Consider the following 24,370-nt stretch of genomic DNA (forward strand, 5'->3'; position numbering starts at 1 on the left):
CCCCCACTGTTTGTCTTTTTATGTTGCTATTCTGGTGTTGGCTGTGACCAGAGGACATTTGTTGTCAGTGTGTCCTTTTGTCCTGTCTTGTGTTTGCAATATTCCAGAACATCTTGTGGGAATCCTTTCATACTTGCCACAAATGTTCACCTGGACTCAAGGAGGAACTGATTAGATTTTCCGGGACAAAGGTCGACTTCTCTCAGAAATCAAATTTCTTGCCTTGAGAACACAATATCTCACAAAGGTCTTGAGGGATTGTCGTTGAATTTGACACAAAGGTTCAGTTGGACTTTGGATGAACTGATCCAAGGTGAAGGTTGCTGTGACCTCACAAAAAAAAACACACACTTGCCTTTTATGATATTGCGATATCTCAGGACTGTCACCAAGGAATCCTGTCAAATTTGAAATGTCTTTGCCAAATATTTCAACAATTTGATTTCGCTCTGGCAAGGACGCCGTTTTGGCCCAAAAAAAAAATGGAACGAATCACAAACAGGTTTTTCTCCACGGCGCTATAGGGCATTCACTGATTTGTTGCTTCCATTCCAGCAAAAATCATTCGACACCATTATTAGATAGTATCACTCCTCGAAAACTACCTATGTTTGTTGACTTGTTCTATCCAGTTGTGTTCGGAGGCATTTTCCTCTATGTCTGTTGGTCACGCCTCTTGGAAGTGGGAGGTGAGTACACCCTTTTCTAGACCTGTAGCTTTATGGTTCACACTGGTAGTGGTTAGCACTGTTGCCTCATAGCAGGACCCTCCTAAACCTAACCCTAACATGATACATTAAAAACACCTGGAAGGTCCAGAACAGGAGATGCCAACCCACTTTAGAAGTCTATAAGTTCAAAAGACATAATCAGTGTTGTCAAAGCAGTGATAATGTCAAGGAAAAGGGAGAAAATTGGCACCAAATCTAATACGACAAAGCTTTTACTTCTGTACGTTTGAGCTTATTGGGTCAAAAAATATGTTGCTGGGAGCAAATCCATTTTTTTAATGCTCCGAGGCAGCTGTGAGTCAGTAAAGGCTAATGAGTAAAGTACTCACTTCTGTTTTAGGTGGAGTTAAAAGGTTTTCAGCATCAGTTTGTAGAAATTGAGAGTAATTTTTTTTTTCATTTCCACTGTGCCGAATGCAATAATCAAGATGAGATGAAGTCAAAGCCTGAGAAACGTACGTCTGTCTCAGACAATGATGATCCTGATGATATTTTTATGCAGCCGGCAGAACAGACTCTCTCTATATAGATACTGTCGTCTCTTTTTTTTTATTAAAGTGCAGATCTGTTTGAACACGGGACACAATTTCTTGAAAGGTCTTGCCTTTATTGGGGTGATACATGAAGGCTGCTGCTTGTAATAATGGTGAAAAATGTGTCTGGCCTGACTGACAGGAAAATAAAACCATGTAAACAGAGTAGCGACGGCTCCATACCACTGTTTTTGTCTGATGCAATGCTGATATCACAACCTTGAGTAACTACTGATACCAATATTAGTCCAAAATAGGATTTTACCTATTTTACCTATTTGACCACTTGCGTAGTTTATACTCAAATAAAAATGGCTTTACACTTTATTTGCTGTACATTAGGGATATTGGATAAAATATTGGACTTTTTGCTAATAACCAATCTGCCTATATATCGGGATTGCTTGACCGATATGGAACTGCAGAGGTCATCTAATCTTTTCTGTAGTGTTTACGTGTTGACAGATAATACATTTAAAAAGATACAGTTATCCTGCCAACATTATCCCTAATTTACATAGTTAATATTTGTTTCCTGACATCTTTGTAAGGTCAAATGTTACATATTGGTTCTTTTAAACATGTGATTTGCAAATATTGGAGTCACAAACTATACATTCAAGCACTTTACATGTGAGGATTGAACTAATATCGTGTAGTTTTCAGGAAAATCTTCCACAGTGGTTGAAAAACAACATGATTAGTCTCCAAATCTTCATTCACATACTTTGGCAGCAGCTTTCTGGTTTGTTTTTTCTCGACTCTCTATTGTTTGACCAGCTGCTGAACGTGAAAGAAAACTCCTGACGGTTGCTGCCGCTTTGTGATCATTCAATCTGCAGAGGCGTCCGTGCACCCTGCGCTTAATTTAAGATGCTTGTTGTGGCATAAATGCCAGATGCATGAGCTGCTTCCTGCTGTCAAACTGCTGCTTATTGTCTCATCAAGCACTTTTTATAACAGCATTATCTCATGCTTTGATGTAATTAGGATGCCACCGACACCCGAGGGATCTGGGGTCCGGTTTCATGTACTTTATGAATATTTATACACGGCATCACAATTTCCGGGAGCTCGTTCCCTGCCTTGATTAATTCTTTACCTCGCAGAGTCCCCAGGGGTTTATTTTATGGCATATATTAAAACGTACTTCAAAATTATTTAAAATAATCTTCGACACTGCGTGCTGAATATTTATCACGGCGAATGTTATCCGGAGACGCTGGAAACCTTGAATTCTGAAATGTGGTCACAACCTTGTACGATAAAAGGACTCGGTTTTTAAATAAAAAAATGCTGCGCTCATCTGAGCATGAACGCTCAGTCTTGACCTTGTGTTTGTGCCCTTTGAGCTGATAAGGAAACATCTGTGTTTGGAAGCTTCCATCTAGCCTTGCAGCCTATTTTGGGGCCTGGAAAGTGAAGTTTGAGTAAACCGCACAAACTCAACTTCACCAAATTCCATAGAGAAAATAAACATTTTTTAGTTTGTGGTGACACAGGAAGTGGTGGTCTATGGCTAGATCCCAAGTATACTAATTGAAAAGGTGATTAACACTCTTATCATGGAAGTCGTCCCATGTCATTCTCGTGAGTCCCAAAAAGATGAAAACAACAAGAACACAGAGGTCAGGGGCAATGTTACCATCAATAAAACATACTGACCACTGTCCCAAGCTGTAAAATCTAAGATGTTTACAGTGTATTTTCACTCTCACACTTTGAGAAGCACCAAAATAGAAACAACCTGAGTGCAGCTTTATATTCTGATTTATCTTAAAAAATATATAGGAATAATATTTAAAAGCCGTGTGGATTTGCTGAGTCATTTGACCCAGGGAGTGGATGTTGATTAAACTCGGTCCCACTGGACAAAAAAACGACTTAAAACCTGTGTTAAATTGGATTTATGACCAGTGGGAACAAGGCTTTAATAGAAACTGGTCCCAAGACAACGTGTTAACGCGGGGAAACGACGACTTTAATTAACCCTTTGTGGTAGAAGGAGGTGGATGTAGAAGGGATTTTGGTGATACCTCGCTGTCACTTCTGTCTAAGCGTCAGCTGAAGAAACCTCCAGGATCCAGGAGACTCTGCCCCACACTCAGATGTTTGTTCGTAGCAGCTGTCAGTGGACGTCTTTGTCTCCGTGTTTGACAACAATCTGACGTGACAGCTCTCATCCCGGGGTTCGCTTTTCTCAGAGGTTTTCCATTGCCGTCGCTGTCATTGCCAAAAGACTCGTGTCCGCGTGTTGTGGCGGCTGTGCGGGGTTATTGATTGCCTCGCCTCCTTTCCAATTCCTCTTTCTTCTTCTGGAAACACAACGGACCTTGACAGCCAATCGCAGTGTGTCGCCGGCCATCTGTCAGCCGCATCGCTCGGTGTCGTCCTGGATAAGTAATTACGACGCAGGTCCAGAAGCCAGTTTGTCAGCGAGAAAACTCACCGTGTGTGTGTGTGTGTCTGGTTTTTCACACACATTTTGCCAGCGTGTCAATCCAAATCCCCTCAAACATATTTAAGCTTGTTGTTTACGGCGACATTTATGGCTTCGTCATGTCTTTAGTCTGCTGCTGCTGCGTGGGTTGTTGCATTGAACGGCTACTCACTAATCTCACTAAACATGGTCTGAAACGTTGGGAATCACATGGACAGGCATGTTGCTTTCTTCCTGCCAAGGTATTTAGTCGATTTCTTGGGTTTTCTGAACAAGACACCACGTTCACGTTCCCCATAGAGAGTACACTGACATTACTATAATGGGACAGACTCACACAACATAGAACTTTCCTGTTTCTTTGTTATTCCCTGATCGTCTTTGAGAATCTGAAACTGTTTTTTCCCGTCTAACGTATGTGACATGACCCTATAATTGCGAGTAAAGTTAGAAAGATATTCACAGATTTGAACTTACTTACTTTTTGTTGAAATACACGCGAGATATATTTTGAATTATAACAACGTAAGCAACAAGCTACCTCATTTGCTGCAAAGTGCAACGCCCAAAAAAAGATATTAAACATATCAAACTTTCTGTGAACTTTTGATGCAACTTTACTGTTGATTTTAGGACACTTTTATGATCTTTGTCCCGTGTGAAGCTCTCCTGTCACATGTCATGTAACTTGTGTTAGATGGACAAATCAAAACTAAACGAAACGGGAAACACTCGTTATCCATTTTTTTCATTTTTCATTTTATTTTGAAAAACAAATGAACGAAAGAGTTTTATTTCATTGCACTTAACAAAGTGGAATCTACATCATTGTAACTTGAAGTTTGTAAACTACTCAATCTTCCGCACCAAAGTCCATTGAGAAATCAGCATTTTTTGAGCTCACAGGGACACAGGAGATACTGGTTTGCTGCCACTTTGTTTGGTAAGTTTGTGTCACTTATGTCAATCCAAACAAAATAAGACATTTGAACTCACTGATGGAGGCAGCAGTGGGTCAGCAACTCCTGTGTGCTGTGATGTGAAATCGTTGATTTTCTCTATGGACTTTGGTTTTGACACAGACTTCAGTTTTCCAGTCAGTATAGAGTGTGTGTGTGTGTGTGTGTGTGTGTGTGTGTGTGTGTGTGTGTGTGTGTGTGTGTGTGTGTGTGTGTGTGCATGTGCGTGTGTGTGTGTGTGTGTTACCCCCAGTCCCAGCAGAGTCTTTTTTAGATCAGAGAAACTGCACTCTTCTCAGTTCATTTAAAACCACATTTTTGCTGTAAAACAATCAGAAGATTTTTTCTTCAAGTCTCAAATTCATTATTCAGACCAAGTTTGGTGTTTGTTTGTTGGAGTTTTGCCAAGAGGCAAAATTATACCTGTCACAGTTAAAACCTTGTTTAATCTGAGCTGAATCTATTGAGACACTCTAAACTACCGTTTTATACAAACGCTTTTTTGTTAGATAGCAGAATTCATGGTTCCATCAATCAATCACAGCAAGTCGTCCAGGTCCGGAAGCAGCAAAGCAGTCCCAGACCATCACTCCACCACCATGTTTGACTGTTGGCCTGAAATGCTGTGGGGACACACACCTTCCATAAAGTTCAACTTTTGTTTTGTCAGTCTGCAGAATATTGTCCCAAAAGACTTCAGGGATCATCAAGATGTTATTATGTCCTGGTCTGGATAGGATCTGTGTCCAGATCTTGACCGTGGTTTACTTATCATTGACTCCTGTTCTGATATAGAATGCAAAGGCCTTATCGGTCCTGATGCCCCTGCACTTCTCTTTCTCTCCCTGTGTGAGTCACTCTGAATGCTCGGCACACACCAGCCTTTTGCTGCTGTTGACACACCACTTTCCCCCCGTGCTGTTCAAAACTCTGCCGCAGCCTCCACACACACACACACACACACACATCCATTCAGAGACCAATGCATTCTTGATTAGGTGTGGACTCGGTAATTGTTTTCATTGCCTTGGATTGGACCGACAGTGAATCTAATGTGGTCCATCGATCTTTTGTTGGGGGGGAAATTGGGTTTGTTACCAGCGTTGTAGATCTCTCACGGCCCCACATGCTAACCTTTTGCACTCGCTCTGCCTCGCCACATTTCTCTCTTAAATATCTGTCCGTCGGTGTCTTCCTCTCTTCATTCTCCTGCCGCTGTGTCTCATAACCTTTGACTTTTAATCTCTCCCGCTCTGTTCTTACCTGTCATTTTGTTCCTTAACCTCGACACTTGCAGCCTCTGTCTCTGTGCAAGTGCCGTGTGCATCATCGCTTATCATACACATGTAATGTAAATGTCATTAATCATATAAAGTATGACCTAAAAGATTAGGTGTATATGTGTATTGTAATTCTATGATTTTCAAGGAATTATAAAAGGTCTGTAGTACATTTGTTTACCTTCACTGTAACCTATAGATTTTCACTCTCAGATCATTTGGCAGTTTTCACAAAAATTCTACCTGACGTTGAATGTCTGCTCGAGGGCAACAATAATTATTAATCAGTTACTAAATTAATCAGCATTTTTGTGTGTGTTTTGTATGCATAAACAAGGGGATTTCTGCTTCTCTGTGTGAATGTTTTCTGCTCTTCCGTGACAGACAGACATTTTGGTGACCTTTTATGGACCCAAACTACTTATGTATGTATTAATCAAGAACACAACATCATCAGATGAATCAATAATTAACATAATCATTAGTAGCAGCCCGAGGTTGCCGCTGCCTGGTGTTAACAGATGTGACACAAACGAGGAAATGATGCCGACGTGGACGAGTTTTTAGTTTTACACAAATAATTAACACATCACTTCAAAAATAAAATACATAGAAAGACAAAAAGAGAAGACAATCATTTGCTGACAAAGGCTTAAAACTTGTACATGACAATTTATACTTCATGGGACAATCTGTGATACAGAGTATATTAGATATTTATCACCCAAAACTGATTTAGCCAAACAGTGTATAATAATATATTGAATATCCACTAGGGGGCGATTCTGCTGGGTGCAAAAATAACTTAGCTTGAATTGTATTGACGTGTATTTTAAAAGACCGCCAGGGCAAATTGGACAATAATGTAACACCACGCTAAATCATTTCTCTTTGTCTTTGTGCTTCTCAGATGTCAGAATGCAGAGCCAGTCCCAAGAAAAGCCCAGAGCCAACTGTGGACCTGCTGGGTCTGGGTAAGACACGATCAACCTTCTGCCCAACAAACTCACCCTCAGGCAACACAACAACTTTTGTAACTGTTCCTATGTCTGCATGACACAAACAGATGGTTTTTTAAACACAACCGGGCTTTTGCATCTTCATCAAGCACAGCTTTAATGCAACACAATCCTCAAAAGAGGCTCAAGTAGCAGTCGACTTAAGGATAATTCCTTCTATAGAACTGCGCCAAATGCAGTTACCAACATTTGTAGTCAAGTATCAAACCAGGAAATTTGCTCTCAAATACACTTTTCTCTCTCGCCTTCATTTAAGCCAGCAGTTTCGAAAGATTATTTGTTTCAGTAGTAATTAAACACAGGTTTGTGTCATCAGCCAACAAAATTTCCAGGTCTGGGCCCAGAACTGAGCCCTGAGGAACACCACAGAATAATTTTAGATGTCCAGAATCTTTATAATCCAATTAAACACATTGATGTTGATTTAAATTAGAATGACATATAAAAGCACAACATTTTGTCATGACCCCCGAGTTTCTCCAGGTAATTTCCGTTGGATCTTTTTGTTATTCTGTCAGTTTTCTTTGACTTTACATGTTTAGGTCTGTGTTTCTGGCTCTCTTTTGTTATGAAACAGCTTCCTGTTTTATTTTTTGAGTTCTTCCCAGTGTGTTTACCTGTTTACTTGTACTTCCTGTCCTGTTTTCCCCCCTCCTGTGATCGTCTGCCTTGAAGTGCATCACCTGTGTCTCATGGGTTTCACCTGCGTTCTATTATCTCCGCCTCCCCAGAGTATTTAGTCTCTGTGCTCCCTGGTGTCTGTGTTAGTTCATCCTGTTTGTTCGTGCTCTGTTTCCATGCATTCTGCTTCCAGTTCAGTTCCTCTCTGTGTCTCTGCTCCTTTTTCTTTAAAGGCATTTGTGTTCTGTTCATGTTTTTAGTTTAAACATCTCCTCCAGTCTTGAATCATTTAGCCTTTTTTTTTTTAATTCTATTTTATTACATACTCTTTTTGTTTGTTTAGCATTAGCATTTGGGTCCTCGAGTTTGTATAAACGGTAAAAACATTCAAATTAAAGGGCCGAGTAGAAGCAGATAAACATACTATAAAAACAAGAACAAGTTTCCCAAAGAGTTTCTTTTAAGTGCTTTTGAGATAAATATAAAGATCCCGACACACAGAGTTCAAGCTGCTGTAGCTTATTTTAGGTTGAAGGAGCCAAGGAGTCGCCGACAGGATTTGACATGAGTTCTTCTCATTACCGTAACTTGTAGACCGTTGGACTGGCGATCTGTCCAGGGTGTCAGCCGAGATTGGCACATTAAAAAAGTAGGAGAAGATGGATGGGTGAATACCGGAAAGTGGGGAAATAGAGCTTTTTGCACCCATATACTTGTCATTACGGTAGAACCTCAGGACTTCCGCGGAACGACCGTCCAAGATTCACCAGCGTGTCACACGTTTGTGACGTTAGCTTCTCAGTACTAGGGGCAGAAGAGTGAGCAGAAGTACTCACTCATTGAACTTTTTTTGGACAATCCTACAGCCATAAAATCAAAATAAATCCAGGCGGCCTGATTTTAATGAGGGTCATAAGAGAGGGTTAACATGAGAGAGGAGAATTAATTTGGCAGGAAACCAAAAATGGCTTTTTTAACGATGTTCTACCAAATGCAGAAGGTTTACAGCCTGTTATGAATCTTAACTCTCCACGATAAGTCGTGTTCACGTCAACAAGTATCACCAAATACAAGATGAGATAAGGAGGGGGCAGCAACGGCAACAAGCCGTTTTTCTAGCTTTTGATGAGAAACAAGATTTGATTCTGAAGAAGAACCTTAGTTTTCAGAACGGAACTTTGCAATTCTAGGAGCTTATTCGCCGGGGGCCAAAAATCTCTGATTGCGACTCGTGTAACAGCCGTGCGTGTAACGTATACGGTGACTTTTTTGTAATCCTAACGTAAGCTCTGCCCGTGAATCAATGTCGCTGTGATTCAACTCTGACCAGGAAAAATCTAGACGCCCTTAAATGATTTACCCTTCAGTCAGAGGAGGTCCGGATCAATGAGCTGCTTTATGTTCTTTAGCAACGAGACGGAGAGAGATGCAAGGACAATGACACAGGTTAATGACACCGAATAATTACAGCTTGTGAAGTGTTCTCTTGTCAGCCACGGTTTTCTTTTGTGTATATATAAGCCAGAAAAATCCATCAGGCCGTGCATGCTATGTTTTAATAAAATGTGTGACTCTACTTTTAGGTTTGTGTTTGTATTTAGGAGGTAAAACGTCAAGTGCTTGCTTTAATACACTCTTGTAAATCAGTTTTTAAAAATATCCCCAAATCCAAATTAGTCGACCTTCAGTTTTCAGTACAGTCGCCACAATCACCTGTCGACTGGACAAAATGACTGAAAACATTGTGTTTTATAGATGACTGTGCAGAACAAATCACGTGTCTCTGTTTTATCTCCTACGTGCATGACATTTGTGCTTTTAGAGCAGAACACCAGCACAGAATAGCTGTGGAGAGATTGAAGGCACTGGAGCTTTGACATTCAACAAAGGTCACAAGCTGGATTCAAACCTGTGACATTTCCAGCGACATGGTATGTGTCTTTGCCCGCTAATCTCCGGGACATTCTCCTACATGCTAGTTGACCTTAATCCCCCAGAACAGCAAGTGAAAAGCAGGTTCCGCTCGGCTCAGAGGGGTCCATTCATTCATTCATTCATTCATTCAGTGTTTCGATGCGCGGCGCTGTATCGTTTCAGACGACAGTTGACACGAGAAACAGCTGCTGGACGTAGCTTTGATCACATCTTTGTGGCCACAGCATGGAAGGAGAGCGAGCGGACGCCCTGCTATAAATAACCGGCGCTACACACACCTTGCAGCTATGTCGACCGGGATGATATTTCACACGTAATCAATAAGTCATATACGAGGCGTCATCCATCTCTCCGTCTCTCACTTTGCTCTGCAGCTCAAGGAATTCAAGACAAAACCTACTATGAAAACTTTTTAAAGACGTCTAATGTTGTTGAAAAGGCTTCTCTCTGAAGACAGCTGCGTCATTACATACTATATGCATTTATTTCAAGTGCAGTTGGATGGTTTTGGTGTTCAACAATGACAAATGATTTACCTTCCTGCCAAAAATACATCTTTTCAGGAGCGAACCCCCCTCTCCGTCTCGCTCTCTCTGTCTCGCTCTTCTTACTTATTGCTTCTCTCTAATGGATCTGTTGTGGAGACATGTCTTCCTCCTTGTTGTCCCCTTTAAATTTAGTCCCACAACGATTCTCAGAGAGTCCTGGCAGCGGTGAAATGCCTGCTGCGTCCACACTGAGGGGTTGATGTGCTCTCGTGCTAGATGCCATTTTAGTGCTTTTTTCTCAGCATGTGACCAAAGACATGGCGTGTTACAGCAGGGCTTGTTTCATCCACACAATTTTAAGTCTAGCTGAAACCGCCAACGTTTTTTTTAAAATTTGTATCGTATTTGCATTTAATCCACACAAAAACAATCGAAATGAATCGAGCAAAGCAAACGATTAATTTATGTTGAAAATTGAACCACGTTGTTGAGCATTTCATGTTCAACAACATTTAAATAAAACCCTCGCAACAACACGACTGGTTAGATATATATAACGCGGTTTTAGGTGTAATGAAGCAGATGATTGGTTTCTTGGTGTCACAACTGAACATGGACCTGGACCCAATTGTGCGACTCGGGAGATAAACAAACAACAGATAAACAATCTTTTATAATGAAAGTGCAATGAGAAACCAGGGGCTTGGCAAAGTAGCAAATAAAAGTAGAAAACCTTACGAGACAGGGGCATGGAACAAACGCTGGGAAAACTTATCTGGTTCACAAGATGAACTGGCAACAGACAAAGGGAGATGCAGACCATAATATACACACACGGTAATGGGGAACAGGTGGAAACAATCAGGACGGGGAAGACAATCAGACTTTTGGGAAAAACACAAGGGGAATGGGCTACATTTCAAAGTAAAACAGGAAACCACAAGACAACAACTAAACACAATCAGCTTTCTTGGTCATGACACTGGGGGGGATATTTGTCGAACCTTCAATTTAAAATGATGAGAGTGGGCTGTCTCTCCGGCTCTATACTGCCTCTGGTGGCAGCCGAGTCTCTAATGTGACGCTGTGTTCATTTAGAAACACCAGGAAGTCCCATATATCTACAGTATACAGTACGTGTGTGTGTGAGAGAGTGTGTTCCCTGGGTGCAGGCTGATTATGAAACACAACCCCCAGAGCTGAACTGTTGCTCCGTTACCATGGTGAGGTTGAGAGTGCTCTCAACAAGTGGCTCCATCCCATAGTAAAAGATGGTGGGCACATTGCCCGCCGCAGCGACGACAACGACGGCGGCGGCTGTGATGATGATGATGATGAGAATGATGGGCCCTTTTCTCCCCGTGCGGTTCATCACCATGGCGACGGATGAAAGAGTTGTTTTTTTTGGGGGGGGGGGTAAATGGCAGAGCAGGGTCGGTCATGGGGGGGGTAATTGATCCACATTTCTCTGTTCTAGTACCTGAAAAAAGAACCATAATCACAGCACTTTTACAGCAATTTAACGCTCGGCAACTAAAGCCAAGTTCACCGAGGACACGGCGATGACGACAGCACCGCGAGATGGATTTAAAAGTAAAATATAAAAGTAAAAAACAAAAGAAGAGAAGAGCTATTTAAAATTACGATTGAAGACATCACAGTGGTGGGGGGGGGTCTTTGAAAATGAGTCTTATTAAGTGTTTTAAGAGCGCTCGTCTCTGGCCTTTGCACACTAAACTAAACGGCTTTCCTTGTACCCTGCTGCCTCACTGAAGGAGCTCAGCCTTGTTCACACTTTAAAAAGGGATAATTTATGGATGTTTCATCACCGTGGTTATATAAATGACCTCCGTGGCTTATTCTATTTCTTCTCTCACACACACACACACACACACACACACACACACACACACACACGTCCCCCTTCTGCCTCTTCGTCCACCTGTAAGTGCATGTTCTTCTTCTTCTTCTTCTTCTCCTTCTTCTTCTTCTTCTGTTGCCAGAGTCTATGCTCACGCTCCACAGTCACAAACTAATGATACTGGAAAAATAGGCCTAAATAATTCAGGGAGAGTTTAGATTTAATTGTCAATTTAAACTCCCCTTTGCAACCTCTATTTATTTGTTTATATAAAATATCTATTACACATTAAAATCACCAAAAACTGGATTTATGCCCTTTAGTGTGGCAAGAAGTCAGTGAACGTTAAACATTAGTGAAACTTTTTAAAGCACTTCCAGTAGACATTGTTCTCGTTTAACAATAAAAAGTAAAAACTTTAAATTTTTTGGAAATAATTTATTATACAATAAAGTGTGAAAATCTTGTGTTAAGTAAAGGAAATTGATATTTTTTTGTTTATTACAGGCCAAACATAAGTGACCACAGCTCAGTGGATTAAAGAGAAGTTTAATAATCTGGAAAACAAGAAAAACTGACCTTTCTGACAAAAGGGAAGATGAGAAACTAAATAAACTCAATTATGAATAAAAAAACTATGAAATTGAAACTAAACACTAGAGCCTGAGTTATGATTATTCTGCGCCGTAATAATGAATTGGACAGATAATCTAATCAGAGTCAACCGGCATCTTGTGAGAAATGTCGGTATCCGCAAATAAAAGTAGAATTTGTGTGTATTTTGATTTTGTGGTTCATTTTTGTTTGCTCAGTTCATAAAAGTGTTGTTTGATAATATTAATATAACACAAATCCAATTCCATACACTTGAGACACTGCATTTGAAACAAGAGCAATACTTTGACACCAAAGTTCCGTTCACATTTGTTGTTGTTTTGTCTTTTTAAGAGATAGAAATGTGTAAAGCTGAAAGAACAAAAGAAACATGACAACATTCTAATCCCAACTAAGTCCCATTTTGTTCCCGAAAGCAACAGCTACACTAGCAAAGCAAGACTGCATTCCTTAAAATCTATTTTCTGTGTTAAAAAGAATCGTCGCCTTGCTGTCGAGACACTTTTGGCACTTTTTCCACGCCGCTGGTCTGTATGTAAGAACATAAAGCGACGAGGAGGGACTTTGATCTGCAGTGGAAGGCTTTGAACGTCTGTGCTGAAGAATTTATTAGAAGTAGAAGAAGAGTGGTTGAAATCAAGACCTTTGAACTGTGTGTAGCAGCATTACACCTCTCAGTGTGCAACCTGCTGCAAATGATGAGAAGAAAAACTGTAAGACAGTGGCATATTGTTGGGAGTCTGGACCTGGAGATGTTCTTTCAGAAAGCTCTGCAGGTTCTCCTGAGGACTGTGGAAAAATATCTCACTGTCTCACCTCTTTGGCCAAAAATGTACCCAATACTGTCCTTGGTTCACTGCGTGTTAAGACTTATTTTGTCGGAAAAAGTATAAATGTCCAACGTGTGTGACTTCAATAGCTGGCCGTAAATACGAAACCCCAGTTTTACATTATACATTTATACATTTATACATTTAGCAGATGCTTTGATCCAAAGGGTCTAAAGCTACATAGGGTAGGAACTCCATTAGATAGGAACAGTGGACTGATAGAGGGTGAGAGTGCCGAGGTGGATCCAAGTGCAGAAGGTGATGGGTAGGGTAAGTGCTAGGACAGAAAATGCTCTTGGAAGGGTTGGGTTTTTCAAGAGCATTTTAAACAAACAGAAACCATCATTCCAGGGTTCCCACAGACCACACACCTAGAAAACCTTTCAAAGCCATTGAAAGTGTTTGGAAATCACCCTAAATACACTTGGGTCATTGAAAGTGCTCAGATTTTTTTGCATTAAAGAAGTTAAGTTGATATTTAGGTAAATGTCTCCCTTTTTTGTTGTGACGCCACCTACTGTTTCATGCCTTGCGTTGAGTTGTGTAGAATGACAACGTTACAAAGCAAGAGAGAAAAGCCAGCTGTGTTTTAGTGACAGAAGTTACACACTGGAGCTTTAACCAAACTGTATTCATCACCATAAAATTCTTCTTATTATTGCCTCTCATTTCTGCCAAAAAAACACAAAAGCTATTAAAACATCAAAGTCTGTAGACACACATATATAAGAAAGGTAACTTTGCTTTGGAAACTATTTTCGCTATGAAAAGATATCGAGAGAGAAAGTCATTTTCTTGTAGACAAGGTTGGCCATGAGTGAAATGAATTATTACCTCCAGCTTTATTACCTGAATGTCGTTCTGATTCTGTTGTAAATAAAGGATTTCCAGGTCCACCCACACACACACACACACACACACACACACAGTGTATTTTCCTTCTTTTTCATTTCAAATTATATTTAGGGCCTGAGCCACGAATGGCAGGGGCTGAAACGACCATTTGTGAGGAGGTTAACGTGCATAAAAACTCTTGAAACTTTGCATGGAGGTCAGGTTTGGCGAAAATGCGATATTGGCATAGTTCTTGGACCTGTGCGTTGCTGAAGGGCTCTATAGCAGCGCCCCCTAAGGGGGCAAAATTCCACCAAATTTACAGAAACTTGGTGGGAAGATGTTATAGACCAAGATGAACAAAAAAGTCATGGCCTAAACTCAACAGGAACCCTGTTGAGTTGCACCCTACGTAAATGAGCGAACTCGTCCAAGTGCGTTGAAAAGTAATGTAAGGGAACTACTGCTGCACTCCCTGACTCCCATCATGACTGTGTGCAGTCCTAGTTAACGTTATTTTTATTTTTATTTTGTTTTCATCCTCATAGATGCTCCAGAAGGAGGTGGAAAGAGCCCAAGCAGCAATGAACTGGACATCTTTGGACCAATGGTCTCCAATCCTCTCCCCTCTGCCAACAACACACAGAAGGCTCAGGTAACACACACACACACACACACACACACACACAGTCTTTCATCATGTACTTATCACCGCAGGCAGGCTGCAACACAGCCGAGTCTGCAGAGACTCCTGTGATGCAAATGTACACATATTCACAAACACGGGGGCATCTTTCTTTGAGAAACACACTCTCTGAGGATCATATCAAAGTAAACTCAGTCACGGACTCGTCTTTACTGGATTAATTGAACTGGTGTCCTTTAGAGGACGGAGACATGAACAATGGTGAGGTGTAACAATACAGTAGGGACCAAAAAAAAAACATTTGATAGTAAAACAGAAATAAAAAAACCTAATCCTGATACCAGGGATGGGCATTTCTTGCAAAAATGCTATTCAAATATTCAACGTTTTTTACCTTTTGGGTTCTCCCTATAGGGATTGCCACAGCCGATGATGATTTATGGGCAACATAAGGCCCTGGGGCCAGATCTGGCCCGTGAACCAGTTTAATTTAGCCCACAATGTCCTCACAGTTGACTCTTGCTCGGTATTTTACCCGTTTTGATGACAGAATTTGAGCACAGAAGAAAGAGGGAAACGAAACAGCCTCAGAAACAGAAAAGACAGAAAAAAAACCCAGAACATAATGTTTTTTAACCAAGAATGGACATTTTCAAATGTTTTATTAAGAGTTTGATCCAAGTCTGATATGGTGAGACTTGATGAGCAAAGACACTGCCAGACCTTTATTTTGAAAAAGTCACAGAAAAGGAAATGTATCAGTGAGGTTCTATCATAGCTAAATTCTAGCATTTGTTTCTTTTAAAAATGTATTAATATGGGTTTAAGGTTCATTATTTCTTCAAAAACCTTTTATTTGTGGTCCTCCGCTGGCTTCACTCGTGTCGTTGTTGCCCTCTGGGGGAAAAATATCGAGTAATAAAGGTGAAGATGTAAGCAGGATTTATCAAAGGCCAACTTTTATGTACTTAATTTGCATAAATTAGTCAGTAAGTACTTATCTAATTGAGTAAAAAGTCAAATATGTTCCCCCTGAAATGAGCATTTGCTGCACTGCTACTAATAACAGCAGCATTAGGTACGACTTCTCCTGCTGTTCTTAAAGATTAGGCAGCGACTTCACAGCATGTGGACAGTAGATAAAAAAAAGTAGCTCCCCCCACCCTTCCCTTTCCCTTTGTACAAAAGTTTGTCTGTTTGCTTCCCTTTGTTTGTTTGTCTGTTTCCAACAAATTGGACAAACTAATGGCCTGAGCTCGTTCCGGCCGCTTCACATAAAGCCACTGGACGTAGGTGACCCTGCGACCGTTTCCTGCGGAGCCACCGCCGGACCAAACCACCAGTGGTGTCATTAGTTTATTTTCTGTGCTGTGCAGGTTCGTCCCGCTGAGACACGGCTGCATGAGCGTACCTGATGTCCTGTCCACACAGCGAGGGTCTTTCCTCTTTCATCAAAGGGACAGTAGGCGGGATTGTTGAGGGCAGGTTATCGATCAATAATTAGGGCCCGAGCCACGAATGGCAGGGGCCGTGGATGAGCACGCCAAGATTAAGTTGCACCGAATTTCACGAAACTTGGTGGGAACTTGTAATAGAACAAGACCAACAAAAAAGTACAACTCAAGAGGAAGTCAGCTTTTTTGAATTTGGCGTCCATCTTGAATGATGATAAATGAACAAACTCGTCTGAATACATCATAACTACATTTATTCTGCTTTTTCAGGTGTGGGTCAGAACTTCACAGGGAATTTTATCTTACTTTACGTTTCAATTTATTGCCTATTTATTTCCAACCTAAACCTTTTGGGGAAACATGAATGGGGACAAAGATTTACACAGTATCTGTCGAGCACATTAAAGCACATAACCTACGTCACACATCAGGTGGACGTGTCCCCCCTCATTTACAGGTCCCTTTGGTGGAAAGATTTATAGGCCATCATTGTCTCTACACTGCAAAGAAACCAGAAATATAAAGTCCAAAAGAGATACAGCTAATAAAAACAAAAAAACACATTTTAATATCAGTAGAGAGTTTCAGAGGTGGAGGGATTTGCTTTGGGTCATTTATAGCAAACATAAACTACACATGAAAGTGGACGTCGTCTTCCAGTTGCAAAAATAAGCTTTTTCTGATTTAATCGACACCATTTGCCATCCTTTATTACCTATTTTCCTCTAAGTGGGATCATAATTCCACAAAACTGACATCCTGTTCTATTCAAGGACACGTGAAACTAGCGAGTGAGATCATTAACTCCTCCGCAGAATGTTCACTGATGTTTAAATCAAGTGGTAAGTCGAAGTTTGTTTTTCCATTGACTTCCATTCAAACAGAGCAACCAGTGGAGTCGCCCCCTGGTGACGAACGTCTGTCCTACTTCCTGGGACGACTTTGTACATGTTTAGATTCAGTCTGTAGTTATGTATGAATGTGTTTGTCTGTGCTAATCTGACCGGAGAAGCTCAGCTGTTTAATATTTCGCCCAAATATTAAATTGTACCAACCTGCGAATAAAAGTCAAATATCAACATTATTCTTGCCATCCCGCCCACTGCTGATTTAACTTAACTTCCTCTGAATGTACATATGCACAATGGCAGCAGCACAAATCCGCTGAGGGGGCTGAATTTGGGATTCAGCCGGCGGATATTGCTTTAGAGCTGTGATTAGCTGGGTTTGTTAAAAAATAGGAAGCCCACGGGCTGCTGATTGAAGCTGCTATTACCCGGGCATCGGGGAGCGCTCGCCTATCTGCAAATATGTCAATTATAAAAATGTGATTACAGGCCCTGTAAGAGCGGGAGGATTTGTGTTATCCACACAGCCACACACTTGGTCTCCGTGTTCCGTCCTCTGTCTTTCATTCTTGCCGTCCGCCCCTCCATTCTGAGTGAAGGGAAAATTCCGTTTTTTAATCAGGTTTATGGAGAGAAAACGCCACGGAAAAGAGCATTAAAACATAATCAATGTTTAACTCGAGCCATTTTCACACATGAACTTTGGAAGCCACTTTAAAAATGAACTCCAGATTATTTCCAGAGAAAATGGTCCATGAATTCTTTTAGTTTTCCTGTGGATATTAAATATTAAAACTTGCTTACAACACCAATTACGATACATAATACGTGTTGAAAAGTTTTTGCTAAATGCTCCATCACATTTTCAGAGTATTTAGCATCAGTGTGATTTTAAGATAATAGTCCTATAACAGTCGCAATAATTGCGATGAGATATTTTCCAATTGTTCAGCCTTGGACTGAAAGCAGCTTCGTAGTCGTCGAGAGGTAGGATGTAGAAAGTGTACTCATCATTAAAAGCATGGTATGTGAGTTAAAGAAATATGAGCACTTTCTATTGCCAAACATTTCATTCAACAAGGCTTTTATTGTGAAATATTTGCAGGGCCACCAGCACCCTTAAATGGTCTGTATTTATAAAGCTCTCTTTTAGTCTTGATGACCACTCATAGCACTTCCATACAGTGCATCTATCTTAGGTGCAGCACATTTTCCATCACTCATTGTTGTCTTGCCCAAGGACACATCGGCATGCCAGGAATCGAACCCATTCGCTCTACCACTGAGCTACCGTCCAGTTTCCATTCCTTCTGTTCCAACAGTCTATCTAAAGATATCTGGATTTCTTTAATATGGTAAAAGTCAGAGGAGCATTTAAAGTGTTTGAATGTTTTGAATGTAGAAACCCAACGCGTGACTCGACAACGTCATTTAAAGGCGACAAAAGCAAATGAAACAGTCCATTAACTTCAGTGTAAATGTAGATGTCTGTGGATATTGTCGGGAAAACACTTAAGCTGCCGTTCTCAAAAGTACATAACATTAGTCTTGTCGTCTTTAGGGTGTTTTCATGCTTCCCAGAGCCGCTCGATTCGTACACCTCTGTGAGTGCTCGTCACACCCCCGAACACACGTGGTGAATTTATCAAACTGATTCACCACAGTGCAGATGCACCTCCCTGAGTCATTTGTCACAGAGTGTGTCTCCTCGCTGCATTTTATGTATAAATCATTTAAGTAATAGGAGGAGACGTATTAACTCAGCCAGATTATTTATTCTTTGGGGCTTTACCGAGGTCACGCTCTTTGCAACTGTCAGTTTTGTGTGGAACATTCCCTACGTCTCTGAGAGGGAGGTGTAAACACGGTCCGATGGGATTTACATGAGTCACAAGAAAGAATCAAGCATGGCGTGTATAGATCTGTGTCCCATTTTGCCAAACCGGATTGCTTTCATGCTACGTTTGGTAGAAGTTGAGAAATATAGCTTCGGCACCAGCCAATCATATCTTATTCCAAATAGAGCTTTGGTATAGCCCATCTCCACATTGTCAGACGGTTCATTGGAAGTTGCAAGATTAGTAACTCATGCTACAAAGTCAGTCATGGCTGTTCTGGTAACTCTTGAAAGACGCCTATAGCCTATGAGTGTTTTCAGGTTGTCCCTCTCTGTACGTCTAATTCCTTTGGCGACATTTGTCGTCTTGGCCTCAAGGATTGGCCTCTGATTCTGGTAGTGACAGAAGTATTTTTGCCTCAGAAATCACATTGATGTAGCCTGTGAATGTGACCTCTCAATGACCTTCATGATCCGTACAAGGTCAGGTCATTTAGTGCCGGGATCAGAGTCTCCTTTATGATCATCACCATGTCCGATTATCAATCCCAGCGGCACAGATTCTTGCTGTGTCTTGTTCGAGGGACTGGCAACACTATAAGTATGACTCCCAACCAATCATCGTTCACAAAACTGCGCAAGTTCATAGGTCATCATCTGGGAGGCGGGGCATGGAGTTCTACTTCAGCTATAGTTTTAAACTTTGTTGTGGTAGTATCTGGAGGAGATGTCAAAGATGCAAAGCTCAACGAAATGTTTTTTGGTCTCACTATTACAACTAAGACCAGCAGCAGCAACAGCATCCTTCTTCCTCTTGACCCTGTTTATGTCTGTATAACATCGGGTCAGAGCACCTTGACCTGGACGTGCTCCTGGTCAATGTCCAACATCAAGTTGTTGGAGATGGGTATGGCAGAGTGATTCAACCGATTCAAACCAATTCAACAATTTGGATGTCTATTGCTGCACATTTTTATTATGTTGTACTGTATGTCAACATGTGTCGCTGCTGGCTGTGAAACAAATTGCCCTTCGATGATAATGAAGACACCTTGTACCAAAAACGTCATGTCGAAATCTTAAAGAATTTGGCATAAACATTGACTTGAGTCATGGTGATCACAAACCTCATAGTTGCCTTACGACTGTGTTAATCATCGTAGAAATACCTCACAGCTCATAGATTATCACATATGTAAGTCTTTAAAAAAGTTGTGTAGATTGTTGGTCAGTATAGTCGTACAACGATAGGTATTTCTTACAATATATTTTGTCCTCGCTCTGATCCACAGAGGTTCAGAGACTGAGCTTTGTACATTACGATATTGTGTGATCTGTAATGGAGCATTGTTGATCGTGAACATGGCACAAATGGGGGCGAGCACTCAGCTGTGTCTGGCTCAGGTGCTCATCTGTATCATTCCAGCTCCATCACAGATTTATTCACTAATGCAGCAAAATGCCTGACGCGCGGCTTCATCAGCTACAGCCGGGGCAGAGCAGGTGCAGCTGTGCTCACAGTCGGTATCAGCTCTGGGACGAATAAAAGCATCATATAAAGTTTAACATCATCTCTCTCTGTAGTGCAGGACCGTACCTGAGGAGAATTTTCAGTGTTCAGGACATCAAACACACTGGCTGCGCACATTCCCTCTGGCAACCTTCAGGGGCTCCACCAAAAAAAAAGAAAGATAATTAGAAAAATGAATCAATAAGGATGTTGTAAATTGATCTAATTACTGTGACTTGGATTAATGGTGTGTGAACACTGAACATTAGCAGCAGGTACAGTCCAGCACGCTAAATGTTTCATATTAACAAACACAATGTCCGTAATCATGTAATTATATAGTGGAGTTGTGACATCACACTCCTTTGTGTGTTGTTATGGAGCATCTGATTTGGTAGCTGGTCTGTCTGTTGCATTTGGTACCAGAACTCCTCATTCTAATGGGGATGTTTAGTATGTTCTTGAGAGCCTTGAGTTCAGTATGTCCCATACACTACTTCCAATATGGTAATTAGGCGTTCACAAGCTCTGCTTGAACGCAACAGTGAGTATGAGCTGAGTGGTCGTAGCAGAAAGTAGCTGAGCTAAGAGCTCAGGACAGCATTGTAGGTGGCTGATAGTTGGTGTCTTAGTCCACCTCCTCTGTTGAGTGATGGTTTCTCCTGACTCTGCCTCTCAGGTGACCTCCTAACGACCCCTTCACACCTTGTCTCAGGTGAAACCAACAACCTGAAACTGGGAGGGGTGAACAACCTGCATTGTTCAACTGAACGACTGCCTAGACCGCTATCGGCCTCAGAGGTTAAATACCTGGTTCTTCCCACCAGTTAGTCAGAACTGGAGAAGCCTCTTTGGATGAGAGGTGGAACGTCTTCGACAGTCATTATTTTACTTATAGTGGAATCTTCAACAATCAATAAGCACAGCTTTGTCCACTCCAAGATGATAGCCACAGAAACCTGTGGAGTACACTGCACACTGATGTTACATTAGCTAGGTAATTTACTACTAAGTGTATAAATATATAGAGAGGCAGTCTTTTTTTTGTTGCTTTTTAATGATTATAATGGTGAGCACAGGCCTAACCCAGCTCTACAGGAACAGTGTTGCTCCCCAATGTCCTCTGCTTTAATTTCTCTTTTTAGTGCAGTTTTGTTGCTGAGTCACTTTGATATCCTCACCATTGCCTTCAAACACTAACCTCTGTCTGTCCAAGATTGCTTTTTTCTTTTCTCCCCAAAAATCAGACCAACAGCGGGAGCCCCGTGTTGGATGTGAAAGTTTGTCCTAAACAGCAAAAGTAACCAAGGGCATGGAAGGTTTATGGATACGATGTTTGTGAGATAAAGCCCTGAGATTGATAGACTTATGTTACTAACAGTAATAAACATCAGAATATGAAGCTATGTAATATAACATTCAACTAAAGGCCTTCACTGACAGCAGCTTTAATAGTTTGTTATCGTATCTCGACTTCCATTGTTAATGCTAAATTTGTTGCGCAACTTAATGTGTAAGCGTAGCCGTTGTTTTTTAGCCTTTTTTCCCAGAAGATCGCAACATTATCACTCCAATTTAAAGATTATAGTAATCCAAACTGTCCTAACATCGTGGCTGGAGGCAGCGTCAGCTTAAGCTCAGCAGATGACTGCGTTTTACAGCGCTTGGCATCTGTAATTGTTGCATTACTTCCTTCTGGATCCCAGTTCTTCCACATGACTATGTAATGAGCTGCTGCTGCTGTAGTAATTTGGGGTGTTGAATAAAGACAGATTGTGTAATGAAAATCCCAACACTTTTAGGACTTAAACGGCCTTTAGGAGAAAAAAAAAGACTTGAATATTAACACTTTCTCCAGTTGTTCATAATGATATTTGATGAAGCATTTGGGGAACTCAAATGTTCTCTCTAGTGCCTGAAAACTATTGCAGCCCTCGAAATTGCAGCCAATTTCAAGGTGAGTAAGTGCAGAGCAGTGAAAGCTGGAGAGACTTTTTTTTATTATTTGGATGTTAAAGCGAGACCAGAAGACACGGAGTTGGCTCCCTCTGAAGACAGAACGCCATCTGCATACAACTCACCGTACAAATCCATCTGATCAAAGAGCAGCTTAGTGGAGACAAAGTCAAAGCCAGAAGATGATTGACAGGGTGCTTAATCAAACGTGATCGTAAAGTGCACCCGTACAAAAACCCCTGCTGAAGGTGTGACGAGAACTTTAACTATCATACACACAAGAGGTTAATTCATCACTGTCAGTGTGAGCTTATTTCAAATTGCTGTCAGCAAAGTCATCTTCCTCTCAGTGGCTGCTGTGCATGGTGTCTCTGCTCTGCTGCATTAGGAAGTCAGAATTTCTGAGTTTCTGGTTGGGAATTTACAACTGGAACACCCGCTCAAGCAGTGTTGTACCCGCTCAAGTACAAATACTACGTAGTGCAGTACTTGAGTATTCACGTATCTTTACTTTGTAATTTATACTTCTTACAACTTTTTCTTTTTTCTTTTACTATCTCTGTTATTCATTACTACCAAATAAAATCAGAATAAGAAGAGTTGGTAATGGTCTGTCTTTATATAGAGCTTTACTAGTCTTGATGCTTTACATCAATGCTTCAGTTTTCACCCATTCACACTCTGTAACATGGGGTTAAGTGTCTTGCTCAAGGACACACATAGATTCCCGGGGCCAGGACTTCAATCCTGACTCCTCAATTTTTCTTTAATACTTTTACATTTACTTCTAAAACTTAAGTACAATTTATATCAGAAAATTACCTTTGATACTTAAGTACAGTAAATGTCGTATAAAAAGTATAAAAAAAGTGACTTCAGCTTATACCAAAGTCATTTTCTGGTGAGATACTTGTACCTTTACGCAAGTATCCCTTTTAAGTATTTTATACAAGACTGTTCTCAAGTCAGAGAAAGTCAGAACAACCTTAAAAACCCCAACAAATGATTCCAGAATGGCTGCTATTTCCCCCCTGCTCACTACCCCGACACCAAACTCCATGAAGAAAATCAGCGATTTTACATGACAGCACTCAGGAGTTGTTCATCCATTGCTGTCACCATCGTTCAATCAAAATGTGTTCTTTTGACAACTTAAGTGATTTCCTTCATATAGGTTAACCTCAGTAATACATACTTAGTAAATAAGGCTGCAGTAGACAAGTATATCTTGTGTCCCCTTGATTTTCTTAATGGACTTTGGTGCATATTTACTTTTAAAGTAACGTTCATTTATATATATATATATATATATATATATATATATATGCCGTATCATAGATGCAAGCAGGTGTGAGGTGAGCCCTTTTCTCAAGTGGCTATAGTCTTGTTCTTTTCCCTCGGTTCCTCGTTGGCAGCCATGTTTTCACTGAGAGAGGAAATGAAGCTGATAAATGAAGCTGGAGAAAGGATGCTGTGAGTCAGGAGGAGGAGGAGGAGGAGGAGGAGGAGGAGGAGGAGGTTGAGAGATGAATGCATTCATTTTTTTCAGAGCAGAAGAAAAGGTTGATGGAGGTAAAGAGATATGAGGTAATGATCTGTTGTCCAGAAATTGATTTTTTTTCTCCTTCCTGTTCTTTCTTTCATTGTGTGTGTGTGTGTGTGTGTGTTTTCTGCTTTTGTTGCTTCTTATTGTCCCTATTTCTCTTTGGCACACTCTGACTGGAATGCTGACTTCCATGCTTTTGTTTTCAGTGAATTAGCACACACGCACACACACACACACACGCACGCACACACACGCACGCACACACACTCACACACGCACACACACACACACACTCACACACGCACACACACACCCGCATATGCCACTGTGGTTTTAAAGCCACAGATGGTCTATCAGAGGGGAGTGTATGAGTATTTTCAAGCGGTGCTGGAAAACCATGGGGAGACTGTGTGTGTGTGTGCGTGTG

The 24,370-nt window shown here is 41.0% G+C and overlaps 1 protein-coding gene across 2 annotated transcripts in view; it reads left to right on the forward strand.

Moving 5' to 3' along the window:
- LOC131473864 (stromal membrane-associated protein 1-like) overlaps positions 1 to 24,370 on the forward strand; it is an 86,720-nt gene that overhangs the window by 49,546 nt on the left and 12,804 nt on the right. For both annotated transcript variants that reach the window (XM_058651449.1, XM_058651448.1), the window contains 2 exons: positions 6,854 to 6,917; positions 14,695 to 14,801. In XM_058651449.1, coding sequence (XP_058507432.1) covers positions 6,854 to 6,917; positions 14,695 to 14,801 — 171 coding nt within the window. The remainder of the gene's footprint in view (positions 1 to 6,853; positions 6,918 to 14,694; positions 14,802 to 24,370) is intronic.

This window comes from Solea solea, chromosome 15, assembly GCF_958295425.1.
Source record: "Solea solea chromosome 15, fSolSol10.1, whole genome shotgun sequence".
Lineage (NCBI taxonomy): Eukaryota > Metazoa > Chordata > Actinopteri > Pleuronectiformes > Soleidae > Solea > Solea solea.